General features: G+C 39.5%; 2 protein-coding genes and 1 pseudogene across 2 annotated transcripts in view; 2 read left to right on the plus strand and 1 right to left on the minus strand.

The window, feature by feature from the left end:
- The first annotated feature begins 59 nt into the window (after positions 1 to 59).
- LOC138025875 (uncharacterized skeletal organic matrix protein 5-like) lies at positions 60 to 1,819 on the plus strand (annotated as a pseudogene).
- Positions 1,820 to 9,619: 7,800 nt separating this feature from the next.
- On the plus strand, positions 9,620 to 11,439 carry LOC138026830 (uncharacterized). The gene has a single exon (XM_068874286.1). The coding sequence runs from the start codon at positions 9,713 to 9,715 to the stop codon at positions 11,360 to 11,362; it is 1,650 nt and encodes a 549-aa protein (XP_068730387.1). The 5' UTR covers positions 9,620 to 9,712; the 3' UTR covers positions 11,363 to 11,439.
- Positions 11,440 to 19,547: 8,108 nt separating this feature from the next.
- The window catches only part of LOC138027925 (tubulin alpha-1 chain-like), an 11,423-nt gene continuing 10,970 nt past the window's right edge, over positions 19,548 to 20,000 (minus strand). The window contains exon 6 of the mRNA XM_068875544.1: positions 19,548 to 19,937. Within this exon, the coding sequence (XP_068731645.1) occupies positions 19,635 to 19,937 (303 nt within the window). The 3' untranslated portion in view covers positions 19,548 to 19,634. The remainder of the gene's footprint in view (positions 19,938 to 20,000) is intronic.

The raw sequence follows: 20,000 nt of genomic DNA on the forward strand, positions 1-20,000 counted from the left end.
AGTAATTTTTTCACGTATTTTTTAATTTTTTTCTAACGCTGTACATTCTCTTAGTTACCATGGCGAAGTTGACAACAAACTTGAAAAAACTTGCTGCGCAGGTCCAAGATACTTGTTCGTGTCGACCCAGCTTACCGCGGCCTGTTCAAATGCCTGGTAAGTTTGACAAAATATTTTACTTTTCGCGGAGCCCTCTTGTCAAAAAGTAAAAAAAAGTAAAGTTTTAAATGAAGGGTTGTGTTAATTTTTTTACAGTTGCGTCTTCTTGTCAGGAACTTCTTGCAAGACAACCGTAAGTTGGCAAAGCTAAGAAATGCATCACCATCGAGACCTTACCAACTTGACGTATTTTCTTTCTGACTACAGGTTCGATATCAGTTGCTGTCTCGGGAAACGATCCCGCCCTGATATCCGACGTTTCTGAGCGTGAATACCCACCCTGCATAGACAAAATACCGAGATTTCAGCTCATTGTTAATTCGTATACTCACATGGGCTCTTTATACAAAATACTTTCTTTTGTAAAAAAAAGGTTGAAACGATCCCTATGTAAATTACTATCAGGGAAAAATTCTTTGACTTGGGCCATTACATCAGGGAAACTTAAAAAGAAACGTTAATGTAGTTGACATAAAAAAGGTCAAGCGCTTTAATCTAAGCTCTTGTTAGTTTCTGTCAAATTTTTAATTTGATTTCTAATTCCTTGACAAAATTTAAAAGGAACTTGAAGACAATTATTTAAAGTTGCCTCTTTTTAAGTTTTAATTTTTTATTATAACTTACTTACTAGTACTCTTGTAAAGCGCTATGGAGAAATAGTCGATTTAGCGGTATTTGAATTCATTATTATAATTATTTTCTTGCTCACATTTTGAACCTATCTCTTTGCAAGGGCGTAGCCAGGATTTTTCAAAGGTGGGGGGTTGGTGATGTCACACTGTGTCAAACAGAGGGTACTCACCAAATTGTGGCGTTTTCGCCACCTAAATATTGTAGGTACTAAGCCGTAAGCACACCACATTCTAGTAGAAAAGTCTGTACTAACTTTTTCTTGTTTTTCTGATCTTAATTTTTTCTCAGGTCGCTTGAGAGTGGTGTGTACAACCTGACGTTGGGGCATCTTAAGGTGTCTGTTTTTTGTCAAATGGGAAACTTTGGATGCGGAAAAGGGGGGTGGACACCAGTCATGAAGATCGATGGAGCATAGGTATTTTTCATTCCTAAATCTGATTAGTCAGATTGTCAAGTCTCAGTCCTTTTATTTCTTCTCATTAAGCCATACTGTTATCTTGAATTCCAGAAAACCTTTCACTTTGATTCCCTGTATTGGAGCAACCAGTACGGATACAATATAAGAGCAGGGAAAAGTTCCTTCGACACGCAGGAGACAAAGTTGCCAACTTACTGGATGACGCCCTTCACCAAGATCTGCCTCGGTATGAAGATCGACCAGATGAACAGGTTTACTTTGCTGACTTTAGGCAACAAAAGAGCTGATTCCCTGCTCTCACTGATCACTGATGGCGATTACCCCAGTAAAGCACTCGGTCGAGACGTGTGGATGAAATTGGTTGGGCCGAAAGCCGCTCTGTCGAGTAATTGTATCAAAGAGGGTTTCAACGTCAAGGTTTCTGAGTGCAAAGCACGAATCGGAGTCATTGCGAACCAAGGAAAGGACTGCAATTCGTGTGACTCCAGAATCGGGTTTGGTACTGGAGGGTACCCTAACGATTTCAATACGTGTGGAGACGAGGCGGTACTGAACCCAGAGAAAACACACAAGCACATCACTGCTATGGGATATATCTTGGTTCAGTAAAGGAAAAAGAAACGGCGGTAGCAGATTAACTATTGATTTCCAACAGTTTAATTTAAATTGATTTGTCGTAGATTAGGATCAGTTTCTTTCTAATTTAACTCAGTTGCATTTCAGCATATGTATGGAAGTCATGACGAATAAAAATCTTGGGAAAAAAATCATAGGGGTTTGTTTCTTGATGATTTCCACAGATGGGCAATATTCCCTAAGCTAATACCCAAACATGCGATAAGTTACGTTCTTTGATGTCGTTTCCAAATAACTTCGCGCTGGCTTTGCGACGAAAAAAAGGCTTGTAAGGAATGATAAATAAATTATTTACTTTCTTTTTTACTGCAACTTTAGCAAAATATGTAGAAGCTCATAGTAGATCGTTTTAGTTCAACTTCCTAATAAAATCATCCAAGAAGACATTAAAATTGTTTAGCAAGCTCTTTCGCTGTGAACAGCCTATTTAAGAGACGTCAAAAGATAATAATGACATTGTTTTAGCTTTAAGATTTATCGAGCATCGCCTTTAGCGGCAACGTTACGCGAAGCGGAAAGAAGTTAATATATATGGACAGCATATCCCCCAACGCTTTCAGGATTATTTTGATGAAACGCTTGTAAAACTTATCACCTCTAAAACAAGGTATATTGTGGGCGACGTTAACCGACCTTCTTTCTTGCCACTCGAACATAAAATTCATATCTTCTCGCCACCGTGTAATATCCTCTATATATCTGGTCCTCAAGCTGATAACGATCATAAATATGTCTGTACAAGAGTAGGTGTTTTTCCATGCAAATAAAACCAAGCGAAAGTTTCGTTGCTATCCATTTTTAATCCGGCAGATATTTGAGAAATTAATGTGTTATCGCCTCCTGGCTTTTTTTGACAAAAATGACATCCTACTTAAATCGCAATCACGGTTTCCTTGAACAGCACTTAACACAACATGCCATTGTGGACATTCTTAGTATGATACAAAATAACAGGGAGCGAAAATTTCTCACTTGTTGCGTCTATTTAGATTAAAAAAGGCTTTGATACTGTAAACCATTCAATTGTGCTTCACAAACTTAATCACTGTGTCATCAGGAGTATTGTCAATGAATCACTGGTTTTCTTCTTATCTTCATGGTAGCTCTCAGGTAAGACAGGTAACTATAGTAGATTCCAAATAATTATCACTCGATGGCAAGATTTACTGCGAAAGTCCTGAAGGTTCTGTGCTGGGTCCATTATTTTTTTCTCATATTCACAAGTCTTTGTCAAAATTATCCTTTTTTCTCATTGCTGAAGACTTTTAACTTACTCGGTATGTCAATAAAAGCCTAGGATATCTTGAGGAAACAGTCAACAGCGAACTCAGCAACAAGTGTCAGATTGTCTCAACACAAACAAGCTCACGCTGAATGTTAAAAAGTCAAACTGTGTAATTTTCTGCTGGTATGATCAAACGTAAGATGGACTACCCAGTCAAGGTGTCGAAATGATGGATAATAGTACCCACCTTCCCACCCCCTCGATTAAGTATCTAAGTTAAGGCAAAGCTTTGATTTGCCTTCCCGATCTGATTATAGGAAAGCCCTTAAACTCTTCATTGTCATTCGCCACATCATAACTTTTAAACTCTCGGTCACTTTCATATTCACCAACCTGTGTATGTTCACGTCTCACTCCGCTGCGTTCTATCACCAAATTCCCGAATCCGGTATGCCTTTCCAGTCAGCCAATTTTATGGCATCTTTGCCATTAGAGAGACGATGTCTGCAGAAAGAGAACTTATCATGAAACGGAGTGGATGGAAAACTTCATACAGACCTGCGAAATATCAGAGGACGGCCGCGTGAGTTGCTTCCCTCAGCTGCATAACGTGCACTTTCTAAACCTCTAGCATCGTGCGCATTACCTAAACCCTTGAGTCAGTATTTACAAAGAGTTTTAAACTCCGCTCCCGAAAGCATTGAAGCATTAATCAGTTGTTTAACTAGAGGCCACTAAAGCTCGGTAAATTGTAAGGCTAAATACCCTTAATGGATCCATAACTATACCTTTTTTTCCTTTCTGAATACGTGCCCTTTAGCAACAAAATTTTCCGTCCTTTAAATGCAATGTGATGAACAAGAAGTTTGCGTAGAAAACATTCTTTCATTCACATGTCTTCATCTTCACCAAATCGTTTCGATCCTTTATCTCATCTGGATATAAACGGCAAGGTGCCTTAGAGAGAATTTACAAGTGCTGAGCAACCACCTGACTGTTAGTCGGTCCAGAACTTTTAAACTTCTGGTTCTTCTGACATGTCCCGGTCACCCAAAGGAGAAGGACCTTTGTTTGGAGCATGCAATGAAATCGCCTGGACCTGGGATGAAAATACGCATCTTATATGGACGATTTTTCTGTTAAGAGGCTTTTCAGAAAAAGGAGGCGCGTTCTTGTGAGGCTGAGCTATTTGCTCACCATATTAGAACTGAGATCAAATGTTTGAAACATTTTCCCATGCCTAAATTAACTTATTGCCAGACTGAATGACACCTTTGTCGGGCATCCGATAAAAGGAAGATTGCTAGCAAACAGGTCTCTTTTCTTTTTCGTTCCGCTGGGCTGACGAGTACGGGAAAAGACACCTCTGCCATTGGTCAAAACTGTCTTGAACATGTGCCGCGGTTACTTAGCGACCGAATCCTCACGTAATACTTTATGTTGCGTGGGCTCACTTAACAACAGCGGAATTACTGTCAAGGAATGCGCTGGACACAGCGGGCTTAAGTCACAATCAACAAACAAATCATGGGGCATGTGGTTTAAAAGTTAAAAAGTGCTGTCCAAGGTCGTGGGCGGCGGCTGGATCACAGTGAGTTTCGACCAATGGCATAGGTCTCTTTTCTGTGCTCTTCAACCCAGCGAACGCAAAAAGAAGAGACCTCTATTCACTACTTGCACAAATCTCATAAGACACCCCTTTAACCCCCCCCCCCCCCCTCCCCCCTCAAAAAAACATTTGCATAGGCATTGTTTTTGATTTCCCTGAGGACATTTCCATGTCCCAGGAGAACTTGCAAGCAATGATTATGCAATTTTTTTTTTTTGGTGGGGAGGAGGGGGGGGGGTAAAAGAGGTTTATTATGGGATTGTGTAAGTAGTGAATTAGCAGGGAATCTAAAAGCGAGATAAAGTTCCCAAAAATATGCAAATAAAGAGTTTTGAAGCAAGCAATTGTGTACAATCTTCCTGTCGGTGTACGTTGGATCAGGGGCTTGATCTGATCGGCGTAATTACAAGTTGAGAAACTAAATATTTTGAGCAAGAGCAGATACAACGTAGATTTGATTTTACGTTGTATCGGCTCTAGCTCAAAATATTTAGTTTCGCAAATAAAGAGCTAGGGCTTAACTCCCTAGAGGAAAACAGGGCCGGATCCAGAATTTTTCTTAGGAGGCGGTGAACCACTAAAGGATGGGATAGCCGACTGGTGACGTTTTTTTGTTGCAGAATATCAGTTGTATTAGAAATCCGCAGGCCATCGCGGGGGTGGAGGGGGGGGGTGCGCAGCGCCTGCATTCTCCCCCTAGATCTGCCAAAGGGGAAGATAGAAATTGCAGGAGATCGCAATAATTAAGAAGAAAATTAAGAAAGACTTAGCCTTAGCTTTATAAGAAGATATAATTTACACAAATCGCTGTAACAGCCAAGAGATTGTTCGCTTTTCCTTGGCTCAACACGATAACACATTATTAATTGTAATAGTATTGAATCGATATTGAATGAAATGAAATGATAGACGTTAATTTGAAGTGTGGGTTAGAGACGAATGAGAGAACTGAGTGATCCTCGCACTTAGCCAGACAATCTAAGCTATTGTCGCTTTAAGAACACCAGAAAATTTCAGGTGGCTCCAACGGGGTTTGAACTGACCCAGATGCCGGTGTCTTAGCGAATTTGGTACCCCTGGTACAAATCCGCTTGCGGGTTTAGTCCCCCTTCGCGCTTTTGGACCCCCATTACAGCTTATTTGACTGTTTATCGAAGTAGACTTAGATTTTGTATTGTGAAAACTGAACGATACCATAAAGGATAAATCTTCCAGAAAAAGGCTTAGATGAGTTATTTTTTCAGTAACGGAGGTTCTTAAAGCATTCGCGGCGGCATTTCGTAAAGTAGATGTGAATTTTAACCTTTCTCACAGAAACTTATCGAATCATGCACTACGAAGTCATTGAATTGTCGTGTTTATTTTCTAATAAGGAGAAAAAGCAAAGTCAGACTTGAGTTTCAGCAAAAGTTTTAGTAATAGTTTGAAAGGGCGTACCCTGGTCTCAGAGGTTTTTCTTGAGCCGCTAGAGAGCGACGAAGCGGTGAAGACGAGTCGCGAAGCGGCGAGAAGGAAGATAGGTGGTGTATTTTGTCATTTAGTGGTTATCTATTGCTTAAAATTATCTAAACATGGTGAAACCTTCAGGGTTAGGTTAGGGTAATTGTATAATTACTGAACGTTTTATACCTTGTTTAAGAAAATTTGAAACAATAAAAAAGAGAAGCCAAGTACCTACCGGCGAGAAGACAAAAACCTCTGGTTACCTAGGATTTGAATCTCACTTTCATGCAGACGCCAGGGTCAGGATCTGACCCTCAGGCTCGAATTGGTTAATATTTTTACAAACACTCAAATCAATATGATTGGTTCGTTTTGGTAATACCGAGGGGACGCGTGATTGCTAAGTTTGGTCCCTTTTGACGCGTTTTACAGCTGGCGTCTGCGTGAAAGTGACATTCAAGTCCAAGATAATTAGAGGTTTTTCTCTTCTTGCCGCTTCGCGACTTGTCTTCACCGCTTCGCGGCTCTCTCGCTGCTCAAGAAAAACTTCTGGGACCAGGGTAGAATGGGCGGCGCTTTCACAAAGGAGGTGCCACTTTTTGGAGTAACACCAACTTAGTTGGAAAACGCACTAATAGAAGTTTACTTGAATACAAGGCTTCAGAAGATTTTTCCCTTTTTTGTAACCAAACTTTTCCGGTCATGAATTCTTGTATTAATTTTCAAGAAAGAGAAAAAGGAGGAAAAGACTAGAAACAATTTACAAAGGAACTTTTATTATCCTAGTCAAAAGAACGCTTATTTTCAGGGGGAGGGGGTCAAAATGCGCGAAAGGAAGTCCATATCCACTAACGGATCTGGACCCGGGGGTCCAAATCCGCTGTGATCCCGGTCCAGATCCGCTGTGACACCGGTGCAGTGCTCTACCAAGTGAGCTATGAAGAGCAGTCCAGTAATGACAGCAAATACGGTCCACGTTGACGTCATACCAGCAGCAGTATCAACAATTCTGAATCAACTACGGTGTATCAAAAGAATCGTTATTTGATAAAAGCTCTCGTGCCAGATCGTCATGGTCTTTTAGTGGGCCAGGTTACCTTTTCTGAGCAATGGCTTCCACGTCGGCAAAGTTCAAGTGTGGCTGAAAATGTTTTCACGGTAGTTTGTTTGTTTTTAAGTGCGATGAAATTGAGGCGAAGAAAAACAATTTTAGTCATTCTTGTAGCAATATGGATTGGAGGAATGGTATATTTTCTAATTCCTTTGAGGGAAACAAAAGATGAATCACTACAGGCCGTGGACATCGATAACTTTTTACCAGAGGATGAGCTTGGCGGTGAAAGGACATTTCGAGATCGAGACAATAATGAGCACAATGGAAACATAAATGACGGGCTTAACTGCAGAATACCCCGCCATTTTGAAGCTGCACCTCTGAAAAGGCTGGATACGCGGATACGCAGTCGAAAGTACCACCCCTCCCGAGGTAAACTTTAAACTATATTGAGAAGTGGATACGCGGATACGCGGATACGCAGTGGAAAACACGGATACCCGGATACGTGGATACGCGGACATCACACATGGGAACTGGATACCAACTTCGTGTAACATACTTCAAAATGCTCTGTAGTATATGCATGGATATGTGGATACGCGGATACGCAGTGAAAAATACTTTGTTTCAGTGATTAGGCCAAAGGACTCTCGTAGAATTTTAGCTTTCATTGTACACTTCGGTTAACTACAATTTTTCACGAGATCGTGTGAAGAAGAAAGCACTCGTTTACTGATTAAGCCTAAGCGCTCGTTTCAGTGATTAGGCCTAATAAGCAATCTCGTAGAATTTTAGCTTTCATTTTACGCTTCGGTTAACTACACTTTTTCACGAGATCGTGTGAAGAAGAAATTAAAGCACTCGTTTACTGATTAAGCCTAAGCGCTCGTTTCAGTGATTAGGCCTAAGCAATCTCGTAAAATTTTAGCTTTCATTTTGCGGTTCGGGTAACTGCACTTTTCACGAGATCGTGTGAAGAAGAAAGCATTCGTTTACTGATTAAGCCTAGTAAACACTCGCTTCAGTGATTAGGCCTAAGCACTCTCGTAGAATTTTAGCTTTCAGTTTACGCTTCGGTTAACTACACTTTTTCACGAGATCTGTGAAGAAGAAAGCACTCGTTTACTGATTAAGCCTAAGCGCTCGTTTCAGTGATTAGGCCTAAGCATTCTCGCGAAATTTTGCGGTTTGGTTCTTACAATATATTTAGAAGTTTACTTGGGGAGGGGTGGTATTTTCGACTGCGTATCCGCGTATCCGCGTATCCACTTCACAACATACTACTTAGAAGTTTACTTGGGGAGGGGTGGTATTTTCGACTGCGTATCCGCGTATCCGCGTATCCACTTCACAACATACTACTTAGAAGTTTACTTGGGGAGGGGTGCTACTTTCGACTGCGTATCCGCGTATCCAGCCTTTTCAGAGGTGCAGCTTCAAAATGGCAGGGTATTCTGCAGTTACTCCAAATGACGGCACTTATGCAGACAATGTAAGTAAGTCGGGAAGTCTGAACAAGGAATCACTCTCTAGGAATATAAAATATCCGGAAAGAATTGAAACTGCAAATTGGTGTCGGTTAATATTAAGCTTACATACAGTGCATGTAAGATTTTTACAACTGCATACATCATCAGTACCCAAGTACCCAAGCCTAAAATTTATCCGGTAATAAAAACTATACTCATATTATATTAAAAGAGATTTCTTAAAACATAAAACTATAAAAGTTAGAGATAACAAGTTAAACCGACGTTTCGGAGTAGACATCACTCCATTATCAAGGTAAAAATGTTCTATGATGCTAAAATTACAGTATTAAAAACGATTGACGCTAAGAATTAACATAATAAGCACGTGCGAAATTGGCTATAAGAATACTTTAGCACGAATGGAATCCGATTGCACATTGAGGCTAGGCTTAAGTGTTCTTATAAATAACATTTCAAACACTAAGCAATCAAATTTGTTTTTACATTTTTTGAGCACCTCAAAGCGTTTAAGCAGGTCCCGAGGGATCGACCCGTGTGCGTTCTTATAGTGTCTGGCAATAGCCGAGGACTGTTGCTTATGTCCCTTTACACGATTGTGTAAATGTCCGCGTGTGTAGCCTACATAACCTTCATCACAAAGGTCACATTGAAATTTATATACAACACACTGCTGATTTATGATCGGCGGCTTTGCCTCTTTCACTTTCAGTTCCTGTTCAATTTTTCTGCTGGTAAATACAGGCTGGATGGTTTTGTTTACTTTCAGGCTCAAATCCTTAAGTTGTTTTTTTACAAATTCTGCTGAGTTTTGGTCTTTAAATGACAAGACTACTCGAACCATGTTATCCGTCTCTTGGGCTGTTGATAAAGGTCGCGGTTGGTCGCAGACCTTTGAGTCAACAAAGCGTTTGATAGTGGAATTTACATCCAGCGCAAAGTACACAAACCTCCCAAGACACTCCTGCTTGCCATCGAACAATTGAAGCGTCGCGACGACATCATCATTACCAAACCAGATAAGGGTTCGGGAGTGGTCGTAATGGACAAGTCCGAATATTTACGCCTATTATCTGAAGCTTCCATCAATGACGCAAGTAAATTTCGGCCTGTTCCCCTGGAAAGGCCTCCAAGTAGAGGTAGACCACCAACTTATTACCACCCTCTTCTAAAGAAAGAGAAAGATTTAGACTCTACTGTCCGTCGAATTCTGCCCAAGCCCATTGCGGAGACTGTGTGCCCTACAGGCTCCAGATTAGCCCATTTATATGGCTTACCAAAGACACACAAGGAGAACTTAGCGATGCGCCCTATTCTATCAGCAAAGCAAACATACAACTACGCGCTGGCTAAATGGCTTGACACTAAACTTAAGCCGTTGTCTTTGAATCGGTACACAGTATCTGACATATTTGAATTTACGAACGAAATTCAAAACATGGAAATAGCAAACGGTGACATTCTGGTTTCGTATGATGTGTCTTCCCTGTTCACAAACGTACCCTTGGATGAAACGATAGAGATACTCGCGAACAGAGCTTTCACCAACAATTGGTTTAACGTAACGTACGACTTGAATTTGACGAAAATGGACCTTGTTGACCTTCTCAGAGTAGCTACAAAAGAACAACTTTTCCAATTCAATGGAGCCTTGTATGAACAGACTGATGGTGTGGCCATGGGTTCTCCCCTTGGCCCCTTGCTCGCTAATGTTTTCATGACCTCAATCGAAGAAAACCTCGAACGACAAGGAAAACTCCCTTCGTTCTATCGAAGATATGTAGACGACACCCTGACCATCATGCCGAATATGGCGGCAGCATCTAGCTTTCTAGACACATTAAACCTTGCACATTCATCCGTAAAATTCACCATGGAAACTGAAAGCAATGGTATGTTGCCATTTCTGGGAACTCAGTTACTGAATCGATCTCCCCGGATAGAGACAAAGGTCTACGTAAAACCCACGAATTCAGGTCTCCTTCTGCATTTTCAGAGCAATGTTGACAATCGGTACAAGAATGGCTTGCTGAGAACTATGCTCGATCGAGCACACCGTTTATCTTCTTCTTGGTCACACTTCTCAGACGAATGTGACCGTTTGAAGTCAGTTTTCTCACGCCTAAAGTACCCGAAACAACTCGTAAATTCCACTATCAAACGCTTTGTTGACTCAAAGGTCTGCGACCAACCGCGACCTTTATCAACAGCCCAAGAGACGGATAACATGGTTCGAGTAGTCTTGTCATTTAAAGACCAAAACTCAGCAGAATTTGTAAAAAAACAACTTAAGGATTTGAGCCTGAAAGTAAACAAAACCATCCAGCCTGTATTTACCAGCAGAAAAATTGAACAGGAACTGAAAGTGAAAGAGGCAAAGCCGCCGATCATAAATCAGCAGTGTGTTGTATATAAATTTCAATGTGACCTTTGTGATGAAGGTTATGTAGGCTACACACGCGGACATTTACACAATCGTGTAAAGGGACATAAGCAACAGTCCTCGGCTATTGCCAGACACTATAAGAACGCACACGGGTCGATCCCTCGGGACCTGCTTAAACGCTTTGAGGTGCTCAAAAAATGTAAAAACAAATTTGATTGCTTAGTGTTTGAAATGTTATTTATAAGAACACTTAAGCCTAGCCTCAATGTGCAATCGGATTCCATTCGTGCTAAAGTATTCTTATAGCCAATTTCGCACGTGCTTATTATGTTAATTCTTAGCGTCAATCGTTTTTAATACTGTAATTTTAGCATCATAGAACATTTTTACCTTGATAATGGAGTGATGTCTACTCCGAAACGTCGGTTTAACTTGTTATCTCTAACTCATATTATATTATCATTTATCATTTGTTTTACTATATACTGACCTGGAATGATGCCACTGTGGGGGCAATAAAAATCAACATAAGTGCATCTTTCAACAGAGTAATATCCAGTGAACACCCACAGTAATTAAGTGTGGCTTATTGTTTATTAGATGTTAATCCCCTCACAGTGGCATCTAACGGAAAACCCACTAACCTTCACAAAAGTGATGAATGTTCTCATTCAGGGAATGCGTTGCTTCAGAGATGAGTTCATTTTAAGCCCTTGTACTTTCAAGGTTATTATAAATTGTTATATTTTTATATATCTAAGCAGGGATGGCATAGTGGTGAGAGCACTTGCCTCTCACCAATTTGGCATAGGTTTGATAACAAGAGTTGGTGTAATATATATATATATATATATATATATATATATATATATATATATTATTTATTTATTTATTTATTTATTTATTTATTAAAAACTGGATCATTGGATAATGCAATTCAAGAGTTTTGATTGGCTAAGCCATCATGAATTATGAGCCATTATACCATGATCTACAAACACGGCAAGCGTATGCGTGATTTTTTGGGCCTTTTTATTTTTATTGTAGTCTAGTTTTCTATATTTTGGGGGTGCTTGTTGGATATGAGATGATTATTAAATTTCGGCGCTACGCACCTCGTTAGCCATCTATCATCTCATATCCAATGCGCGCTCATGGAATAATTGTTACATATATATATATATATATATATATATATATATATATATATATCTATATAAGTGCGAACAAGTCTTTTACTATCGTTCACTTTTTTGTGGTTGTTCAACCCTCACAGGAAAATGTCCAGAGAGAAAAAAAGATTGCGGAAGAAAATGACCACCGAAGAATAAAGGACTTTGATGTTGAAAGCTACTTAGCTGCGACACGTTTAAAGAAAGGTGGTGATGCTTATTCCAGTAATGCATACAATCAGGAAGCAAGTGATAAAGCAGCATTTGACCGAGATGTTCCTGATGTCAGGTCTTCAGACTAAGTCATTGCAGAGTTTTTGTAATGTGTAACTGGAGGAATCACTGTTCTATAATTTATATAGGCCATTCCGGAATTGCGCAGGGAACTGGGGCGAGTTTCAAATTTGAACCAATCAATAAATTGGCACCATCACATGAAAGGTAACATTTCCGCCTGTCCAAGTTTGATGCTTTTAGGTAGAACAGAGACCAAGTTGCTGACTTTAAAACACAGTTAAAGATCCATACAAAATGTCTCTAATTTTGAGGATGCATCCCTCAAAACCATATAAACTCTTAAAAAGTTTGATCAGATTTGGGACAACTGGAAAATCCTGTCAAGGACCTACTATTTGGAAATAGGTGAGGTGAAAATCAATTTGTTTGCCTATTTTCATGAATTCATACTACATAAATCGTAAAAAAAATTTAAGAGGTTATGTGGTTTGGGGGATGCAGCCTTAAGAGTCGGTAACTTGGTCTCTGATCGACCTAAAAGCGTGAAACTCAGACAGACAGCCAATCTTGATGTTATCTTTCATGTGACGGTGTCAATTTTTCGATTGGTCCAAATCTGAAACTCGCCCCAGTTCCCTGCGCAATTCCAGAATGGGCAAAAATATACCGTATTTACCCGTTTATAAGTCGACCTTTTATGGCTTCAAAAGAAGCTCCAAAAATCGCCCTCGACTTATACACGGGTCAAAGATTTTGAGCCAAGTTCCAGCTAAGTAATTTATTCAAATTTACCATGATAATGTTGTCTTGGGCATAACGAACGCAGTGGACAAAAGCCGACGTAAAAGACTTCAAAATGAATGACAAAAGACTTCAAAACGAATGTAGAATAGAATAGAATAGAATAGAATCTTTATTTATACACGATAGGAGTTGAAGCTAAAAAGCTTGTGGGGTCGTGTCCTTAAAACAAAGTAATTACATTTCTAAGCAATTCCAGTTGAAATGAAAAAGGATTTGTCCAACTCTAAATGTTGAAGATACTCACAAGCACAAATATGAAACAAACACTGGAAATTTCCGTTTTCCAAAGGCGGAAAGTTCTAAAAGGCATTTCTGTTTCTTCAAACAAAACACGATCGTTCAACGGCTTAGTAACCTGGTGCAATACCTCGTGTTTGCGTGCAAGCATCGTTCACTCGTGTTGCGTGAAAATGCTGGTTGGTAATGAATGTTTTTTATTCTTTACACAAACCTGGTAGATTTAAATTCGTTTGCAAACTTCGTATTGTTTGGTTTATGAGTTTTGTTTTGTTTTGTTTGTCATTTGAGAAATTATAAGTCAAGGACCAATTAAACCTTGCACATTTTCGCATCGTTCGCAAGTTATTTCAAAGCTTGACTCCTACTTCTGTGATGTTGCATTGTGCTTATCCTCTAAAGCCCTTTATCCTTAAACAACAAAAGAGGTGAGTTTGAGGTTTACATGTTCGATTTTCTGAGAACTTTTTCGAAACTCAAGGACAAAATGCCAAAATGCCCGCATATACAACAGCTGCTGAACAACAAAACTATTAAGCGCTTAAGGCCCTGATTTTTTTGTGTATCCACATTTCCAGAAATCGAAGAATACAAGATTTAGTGTCCCATGAACATTTAACAAAGAAATTAAGAAATTGTGTTTTTTGCCATCAAAAATGGGGGATCGACTTATACACGGGTTAATACGTGTAATACTTTTACCACATTTAAGGACGTTCGCGCTAATTGTTGGTGTGCAACGTTACTGCGCAGGTAACCGACTGTAATATGTCACGCATTACTTCGAGCATTGATGAAGTTGAGGTTTTAAAACCTTTGCAAAACCCGTGGACGATAAGTCTTGCAGAGCGTTGGATCAGAGACGATCGTGATCAGTCAAAATTGATTCAAAATATTTATGAAAGTCAAGTAGACTACTGCACGACTGATATTCGCGAGGTTTTATCAGTCGTGCACTAGTCTACTTGACTTTCATACAAATTTTTCAAGCATCAGTTAAAATAACATGGCGACAAAAACGCCGAGGAAAAAATTCCAGGCCGGCAAAAGAATGGCACATTTATTTCCGAATCATCATGAAACTTCAAAGAGAAGTGAGCGGGGGGATGGAAAAGCTCTGGAAAAGGTAGCTGATCGAATAGTGGCTGAAAGTTTGGAAAACTCGAGGACGAACTGTTGCGTAAATTTAATAGGGCTGTTTCTTTTTAATGTTTTTATTACCCTACGAACTTAAGTTCAAAGTGAATGCATGTTTTTAAAGTTCTTTTCCTTTACTTTCGTGAAAATTGAGCAGTATTTTTGTCCTCGTCCGCTTGAATAGTGCGGACCTCCGTGGAAACAATCAGCGATTGAATTTCACAAAAAAACACTCCAGAGGATGAGCATGACGGCAATGGAGAGATATTATACAAAACACCAACCAAATGAAGATGACCCCTGCTTAAAACTTTGTTGCTATTCTCGAGAAAGGTTTTTTTTTCGGTAAAAACCTTTCATCTCTTCAACGATCGATCCTCTCTTGGGTTCCAGTCCTTGCCCGACAGGTCACGCAAAAGCGTGACAAACGAACTTTTCCAAGAGCTTTGCAAAATCACATCGATTTTACTCGTTCAGATCATCGGTGACCCCTATTTTTTTAATCATGAATCACTTACTTTACTTACTATCTACAAAATATGATGAAATGAAAAAATTCTCACCGTAAGAAGTTATCTTTTTTTAACATTTTCTTTCCTCGTGCCATCGAATTCTGGTAGTGGTTGCAACGGATAGAGCTTACGAAAACGCTCGTCGAGGATGAACTCTACTGTTTACCACATCCCTAGTGGCATACAATTATCTAAAAATCTCACTCCTAAAAACCTATGCACGGAAACTTTCACTCCAACAGTTTATTTTTATGATTTTCGATGGATGAGCAGATGAGCCTACATCTCGCTATTATGTGCGATTTCTCGAAATTAAGGCATTTTTCCACTGCCATTTTCTCCGAAACAAAGTCGGTGACCCCCATTTTTTTTTTCATTTTTGGAGTAAGTACTTTATGACCTAACTCTAGGCGAGAAATGAAGAAAATCTCACCGTAGGAAGATTTTGGCGCGAAGGTCCTTAAGTCGAATCTCAACAGCTTTTAATAACAACTTCGTTCACACACTTCGATTTCTCTTACACACACTCCAAACCTATCCCATCATGCATGTGGTCTACCACAGGTAGACCAACAAACACTACAATACGGTAGTCAATCTTCCCTGCAAAATTCTTAGTGTTTGTCCTTTTTTTTACCTTGCAAGTTAATTGTTCAATCAGACACCTCTGCTTTGTTAAATTTTATTATTGGATAATTACAATCACCTTAGCTTTTTGTTGGTTGCCAGTAAAAATAATTAAAGACTTTAAGATGAACAGACTAGTTTATTAGCTCTGTAATAATAATTGCATATTGCATTTATGTGTGGTAGTGACTTGTTTAAAACCAAAGGGATGGATGGTTATTGCAAATCAAACTACAGCTACTACATTTTGTAAGTTGGTAAGACGTTTTTGGTACTTACAGGTGCCAGGCAAGGTCATGGAAGACAGATCTACCAACTACATCGATCATCATTTGCTTTCACAATGAAGGCAGGGCAGCATTGCTACGGACAGTTATAAGGTGGCAATGAAATGTGATTTTTTTTGCGCTTATTTTTGTTGTTAACTTTTAACCCATTGACTCCTAAACTGTCGGCATTGACAAGTAAAATCATCTGGCGCTAGGTAGAGTAAAATCTATAAAGTCTCACTCCAGGAGTCAATGGGTTAAAGAGGACATAATTTTTGAGGGAGGTAGAGGTTGTTATTAGGTACCAGCATATATGTTGCAGGTTATTAATTTTTGCTCCTTAGGTTAATTTGCAACCAAAGTAGGTCATTTTGTTTCAACCTACAACAACTCCTGGGGGTTCCCCATTGACGAGTAAAATACTAAGTATGGCCGGTTTGGGTATCAAAGGGTTAATGGGACAGTGAGTGGTTAATGGGTGAGTGATTAACCCATTGACTCCTGGGGATTCCCCATTGACGAGTAAAATTGTCTGGCATTAGACAGAGTAAAATACTACATGTAAGTATGGCGGGTTTGGGCTAGTTTGGGTATCAAAGGGTTAAACACTCATTAAAGCTACATTGTAACCTTAGGCCTAAACAAAAGTTTCAGGCCTAATGTTACATGTACACCGTAGCATTTGTACAGTGTTAACGTTGTTTCTGTATTGGCAAAACAATGTACCTGGCCTAAATTGACCTACAATCTTGGACAAAACTGTTGGGAAAAATTCGGACGTGAACATCATTGAACATGCACGAGTAAACGAAGCCCATGTTCCCCCCCCCCCCTCTCCCCCGTACCAATCTTGCTAATGTGGTGCAAAGTTCTGTGCAAGCCTTTGGCCGTTATTTAACCAACACTGGATAAAGGGGAGGGGGGAAAGTATGGAGAAGTTAATCTTTTACAACACAGACAAATAAGGGTATGACCATTTTATAGCGGTGTATCCTATTTTCCCAACGAGTTTTGTCCAATATTGTAGGTTGAAACAAGTTGACCTAGGTTGCAGCAAAATGAACTACAGTAGTTTGGTTGCAAATTAACCTAAGGAACAACATGACCTGCAACATACATATTGACTAGTCATTCTATTAAATTTTGGCAGCATATATGTAAAATTTATGTACTTCAGTTACTACGTCCCTAATGAGCCCTTCAGTGCAACACAACAAATCTTTATAGTTTTCATCAGTGATGCAAGCACAAGCGCAAGCATAAGAGTGATTATTTCACAGTGAAAATGGGTTGACGTAAGCAGAACCACAAGGAAAAAACATTTTCCTTTTTCTTGTGCTTGCGCTTACGCTTGCGTTCGCTTTTTTTTTTTATTTTTTTATTTCTACTATACTATCGTTGCTTACAAAACCAATCCTCTATTATACTAGCATTACTTACAAAAATTACATTACTTACATTACGGGCTACTTACTCTACTAACAATACAATGCAATACTCTACTTTTTTTTCACGTTAAGAACAAAATTACATTATTACATTGCAGCAAAAAAAAAGCAAAAAAAAAAAAATCAATAAATACATCAATAAATATATATATACACATGCACACATCCATACACACACATACATATACATATACATATACATATACACCTCTACTTAGTTGAATAGCAAACTAGATGAAAAAATCCATTTCTTTTTGAAAAAATTATCATTATTTATATTGTTTTTTAAACTTATGAAACGTTCAATTTCATGCGCTTGCGTTCGCTTGCGTCGTGCATTTTCACTAGCATAACGTACTTACATGTTCGCGGAACGACCCGTTTCAAATCTGCCACTCGACATCTTTTAGTGTGGCTCTACCGCGAAAAGCGTGTGCCTTTGTATATGTATGTATTTTGAGCGCCCCAAGAAGAAAGCGATTACTAAACCTAACGCAACATCGATCTCCAGTAAACCAAGCAACGCAGTCCACCACAAAGCAGTGCTCAAGAAGATGTTTTGCACTTTGGACCACGTGGTTTGCTTTAACCAACGTCAACAGCGCCACGTGCTTTCTATTGTGCATTTGGCTGCACAGGAAAAAAAAAGACTGAAATCTAAAAGTACATGTTTTATAACTCGGTGCCCTAACGGGCCCAAGTAAAAACCCGGGAGCTCCGCTATTAGGCTTGGCTAAATCTACATATTATTATGACTAATGGTTGGAAAACAGAGAATTAAAATATTTTAAGAAGACCACAAAATACAGTCAGCTGCGATTAGAGCTCACAAACAGATATCCTGAATACAAGATCATTAATACAACATCATCAACCGAGGATGTCCTTGGAGGTTTCTCAAGAGTGGTCGAGAAGAATATTAAAGATCTGGTGGGAGACAAGCGTGAAACCATTAGGCTACAGATGCCGAAGGTCATCCCGAAGGCCTCACTATAAAGCTGAATAATTGATGTTTCGAAAATGGCCTATTCACTTACAACAGGTCTCTTTACCATATGCACACGACCAGTTCAGCCTGCTGATCAGTATAAACAGTGAATTAGATAGGAGTGTTCTTATGGCATCAGTGGGCTCCCCAGTACAGTCACAAATGAGTCTATATTTAGAGTACCTATTCCCACGAAATTAGTTGTCATGTCCCTGAAAAACATGGCTTATCCTGATTGGTCTTAGTGGCGACCCTTTGTTTACTTTCGCGGGTAAAGTGTATCTAAAAATAAGTGCATTTGTGACTGCGCTCTTTCCTTCGTTTTTCATTAGCGTTCCTCAACCTTTTCTCTTGTCCTTGCTTTCTTCCGCTGCTCTTCGCCCCTTTACTCGGGCTCTTTAATGCTGTCACTCGCTCTCGTTTTTCGCTGCCTGTTTTCTCGTGCTCTTTCACGTTGAGTATCGCTTACTTGTCACACGCTTACTGTTTTTTTCCTCTTTGTTGCAATTTTCTTTGTTTTGGTTTCCCTAAAAATTTTTGTTTGTTCTACGCGGATTCCATCAGTGCGGCAATTCGCGTATTGGTTTACATGAAAACTTTAACGTAAGGACTAGGACCTCATAACCCAAACTGAGGAATTATCTTTTTTTTAAACTATGGTTGCTCTGCTATCCACAGGGTAGAAAGAGATGAGTAGGGGACAAAACCTGTCAATCTTTTTTCTCATCACTTTTCTCGCAGTCAAAACTATCTTTCCTTGCTCAGAAACGTAGATTTTTTTTACATCCGCATAGTGTGCGACTTCTTCATAATTCCGAGACCCTTGATTTAGGTTCTGAGAGATTCCGCAGTAAAAATGTTCAAGAACGCGAAATGCAAGCAAACAAAACTAAACAGTCTTCAAGGACTTTCGAGTCAAAAGCAGCCACAGCACATGCTCAAGGTCAGGGATATAAGTATCTTTATAAGGTAACCACTCCCCCAGAGTAAAACGTTCCGGAAAAGGAGCAGGAATGACAAAACCAAAGGAGAACGAAGTGAAGAACGACAATGGAAGACATCAAACCACAATGACTTTATTTTTCGAACTCGATATCTAAAACTCAGCTTTCCAGACAATGATTATTCATAAAAAGGAATAGAGTTTCTAGTACTCGTCTCCTTCTTCCTCCTCTCCTTCAGTATAAACAAAATCAACGCCAACTTCTTCATAATCCTTCTCCAGTGCAGCCAAATCTTCACGAGCTTCAGAGAACTCTCCTTCTTCCATACCCTCACCCACGTACCAGTGGACAAACGCACGCTTTGCGTACATTAGATCAAACTTGTGATCCAATCGTGCCCAGGCCTCTGCGATAGCTGTTGTGTTACTTAACATACACACAGCACGTTGAACTTTGGCCAAGTCTCCACCGGGGACAACTGTGGGAGGCTGGTAGTTAATTCCAACCTGAAAACACAAATTAAAGTAAAAAAAAATTAATTTGCAACATTAGACAGTGGCCTTAACGCA

The sequence above is a fragment of the Montipora capricornis genome, chromosome 12 (genome assembly GCF_036669925.1).
Source record: "Montipora capricornis isolate CH-2021 chromosome 12, ASM3666992v2, whole genome shotgun sequence".
NCBI classification, from domain to species: domain Eukaryota; kingdom Metazoa; phylum Cnidaria; class Anthozoa; order Scleractinia; family Acroporidae; genus Montipora; species Montipora capricornis.